This window comes from Protobothrops mucrosquamatus, unplaced genomic scaffold (genome assembly GCF_001527695.2).
Source record: "Protobothrops mucrosquamatus isolate PMUCROS unplaced genomic scaffold, P.Mucros_1.0 scaffold142, whole genome shotgun sequence".
Lineage (NCBI taxonomy): Eukaryota > Metazoa > Chordata > Lepidosauria > Squamata > Viperidae > Protobothrops > Protobothrops mucrosquamatus.
In genome coordinates, this window is record NW_015386508.1 from 712777 (window position 1) to 716142 (window position 3366).

The window sequence follows — 3366 nt, forward strand, 5'->3', positions numbered from 1 at the left end:
CCTTGAAAACCCATCTATTCCATGCGGCCGGCCTGGCGTAGTTTTGATTGGGCTTTGCTAGGGGTTTTATATGGGGTATTTTAGAGCAGGCTTTTTATTCAATATTTATTGTGATTTTTATTATTGCCTGTTCACCGCCCTGAGTCCCGTAAGGGAGATAGGGCGGTATATAAATTTAAATAATAAATAAATAAAATAATAAATACTAGGTAGCATAATGGATTATAACATGTATTCACCAGGTATATATATATATATATATATATAAAAATATGAATTTGTAGTTCTAATTTACTGCTACTGCTAGGGCCAGAGGGAAGTTACAGCTATGTTTAAAATATACTTGTGTGAAAAACACGACACAGAACATAGAGACAAACTGAATTCAAGCACTGACATAATTTCTTACTTACCGTATTGCTCGTCCAAATGAAGAAAAGAGTGGGCAGGGTGGGATGTCAGCAGGTTTTCGGAAGGCCCAATAGTAAGAAGCAAAGGCACCGGCAAGGGTACATTGACCCAATGCGATTGAAAAATTGACCAGCCAGAGAAAGACAAACACATTGATAATTTGAAAGACTAAGATGTAGCGGTGGTATAGACTTTCTCCCCCGTAGAAAGCAAATGTGCACTGTGCCCCTGGGCATAGTTTGGTCACATTGGTTGTGTTGAAAGTCTGTTCAGGAACAAAAGAAAAAAACATCAATTGGAGACACGAAATGATCTCAATGTAATCTCAAACTGTGAATCTTTCCAATGTTAGGCGAATGGACAGAGAACAAAAGAGGGCAGTATTCAGCTAATGATTGCATACTGTACTGTAAGTATTAGGGATACTCATCTATTTAAAATTTGGGATAGTGAAATAACGGTGTATTGTGTAACATATTATAAAAACAGCTTGAGATAGCCTGCATAAGCACAATCAAAATACTAGATCTGATATTTATAAAAGAAACTCCGGAACTTCTGCATGCGATGGAAATTTTGCTTTAGCAGAATTCAAGATGTTACTATGTTAAAAAAATCTCAACTGGTAATTAATTCATATGGCAAATAATTCTTACAAACCATCCTTAATGCCTCATTTTAAGCAGTACTGTGTCTGTGTAGATGCTTCACAGGCTTCAGTAAATTTCTAGTTCTTCTAACAGTTTCAGAAAACTGTTAACAAAGTTAATCAAACAACCAATAATGTTTGGTCAAAGCAAGCCTCTCTGCATTAAATGCTACACCCGCTTATGATTATAGTAGACTAAAAAGATTCATTTGTATAAATTTGTCAGAAGGAATGTGGGGAATTTAAAGCATAGGGCATTATGAAAGCATAGGGCATTAACTAATGAAGAATTAAAATGTACATGGGTTTCTTTTACCCATTTGCTTACCTCTGGATAACAGGTCAAATTTGCATACTTGCATAAGCTTTGATTAGCCATAACTTTGTACACAGGTTCTCCTGAGGTAGCCAGGAAACTTGATTTAATTGGGTTAAGAACAAATAGAATCAGATAGTCACAGTATGTAATGTTCTATCAAGAGAAAGGCTCACAAAGAATACATTTGATTTCCTTTGCTTTTTAATGACTAGCACAAGATATGATAACCATAGCATGCGTGCATTTTCTAAAAACCTATTTGCCTGTTCTGCAAGTAATTAATGCACTCTTTTACTTAATAACAAGGGCATCTTTGCTGGTAATTTTGGGTACCAGGTGAAAAAGGAAATAGTGTAGTTCAAAGAGCACATACACAGTAGGGATACTGTGGTGAAAAATACTAAGAAAGTTCAGAAAAATAAAATAAAAATACATTTCAACAAGTTAAAAAAAATGAGCCATCTAATATCCCAAGACACTTCTACCCAAATGTAAAAAGGTCACAACAGTGCAAAACTTGCATTTTATGTAAGGATTTCACCCACAATTAATCAGTGAGAAGAGAAGTTCTGGGAAGAAATGTGAGCATGTAAATAAGGAATTAAGAAACCACTGAAGAACACAAAATATTCGTGTGCATAGTGAATTTTGTAAGGGTCTCTTCATTTATTCACTCGAACAAATCAAGTGTTCTCCAACTGCAATTTTGATGGCAAAAAAATATCACATGATACTTGACTCAGTTAAGTGTAAGAAATTGAAATAGAGATTTCTTCCTATGCAAAATGTAGCTTCTTCTGAAGGCGGTTAAGATGCTTGCTTCTTTCTTGGCTTAGCAAAGAACTATGATAAATTGGATAGATTTAAATTATGAAAATTTTGCATAAGCATGGATTGGTTTAAGATTGGTTACTGAATGCATTAAGAGCACACTCTAGTCTAAAGGATGCCATAGAATAAATGGAATGTTTAACAAATTGTTAATATTGAACGGGGGAATAACAAGCTTATATGATTTCCGCTTGATTCTTTAATACATTTAGGGATCAGTGTATAAGCAAAGCTTGTTAGAAATGTGTTGGTTAGGAAGGTGAATACATCTATAATTTGTATGCATATTCTTGACGGAGCATGTAAATGATTTCCAGCAAATGCAACAAATGATACGGATGTGAATAATATTGAATTAATCACCAAAGCACTTAATTCTGACAGGGAGATTGTGATGAACGATTGCAAGTTATAGATAAACTGCAAAAAAACGAGCGTATATGAATTTGTGTACTTCTTGACAAAATGCTTAGTACAATGGGAAATGGAAAGATTTTGACATGTGTAAATGATGGAGAAAAGTAATGGTATTGTGTAATCTTTCCGCAAAGAAAGATTATTGAAAGAACTGTGTAATAGCATGCTTCTACCCACTATGTTATATGTTACTGAGAGTATGTTAGACTGAGTTGAATGGCTTAAAAAATGTGTGTAGTAGCAAAAGAAGAAAAAAAAATAAACGAGTGAAGAATACAAAAATGGACTGAATACAAGAATGAAAACATGAAAAGAAGCATGGAAGAAGAATGTTGGTGTGGTCACAGAGAAGAATTAATTAGGACTGACGCGGTGGAATCATCGACTAAAGGAGATGAGGAAGTTAAGAGGCATGTCAGAATGGAGGAAACATCATAAACCAGACTAGTGAAGCCTTATTTGCTGGTTCCCAAGGGAATGCAGCCAGTCTGGTGAGATTCTTGTAATATAAGCGAACAATAAAAAAGAAACTGTGGTGGCCTAGTCATGAAGTTAACCTGGTACCTTGCATATGACAATTGTATTCCCACGTAACACCGCTGCTGCGCGAGCTGCACTGGTTACCAGTGGCCTTCCGGGTGCGCTTTAAGGTGTTAGTTACCACCTTTAAAGCGCTCCATGGCATCGGACCTGGATATCTCCGAGACCGCCTTCTGCCACAGATTTCCTCTCACAGACC

The 3366-nt window shown here is 35.9% G+C and overlaps 1 protein-coding gene across 1 annotated transcript in view; it reads right to left on the reverse strand.

Annotated features, from left to right (window-relative positions):
• The window catches only part of SLC44A5 (solute carrier family 44 member 5), a 43097-nt gene that overhangs the window by 8380 nt on the left and 31351 nt on the right, over positions 1-3366 (reverse strand). Inside the window, exons 12-13 of the mRNA XM_015813216.2 lie at positions 1389-1476; positions 414-676 (exon numbers count right to left, since the gene is read on the reverse strand). Of these exons, the coding sequence (XP_015668702.2) occupies positions 414-676; positions 1389-1476 (351 nt within the window). The remainder of the gene's footprint in view (positions 1-413; positions 677-1388; positions 1477-3366) is intronic.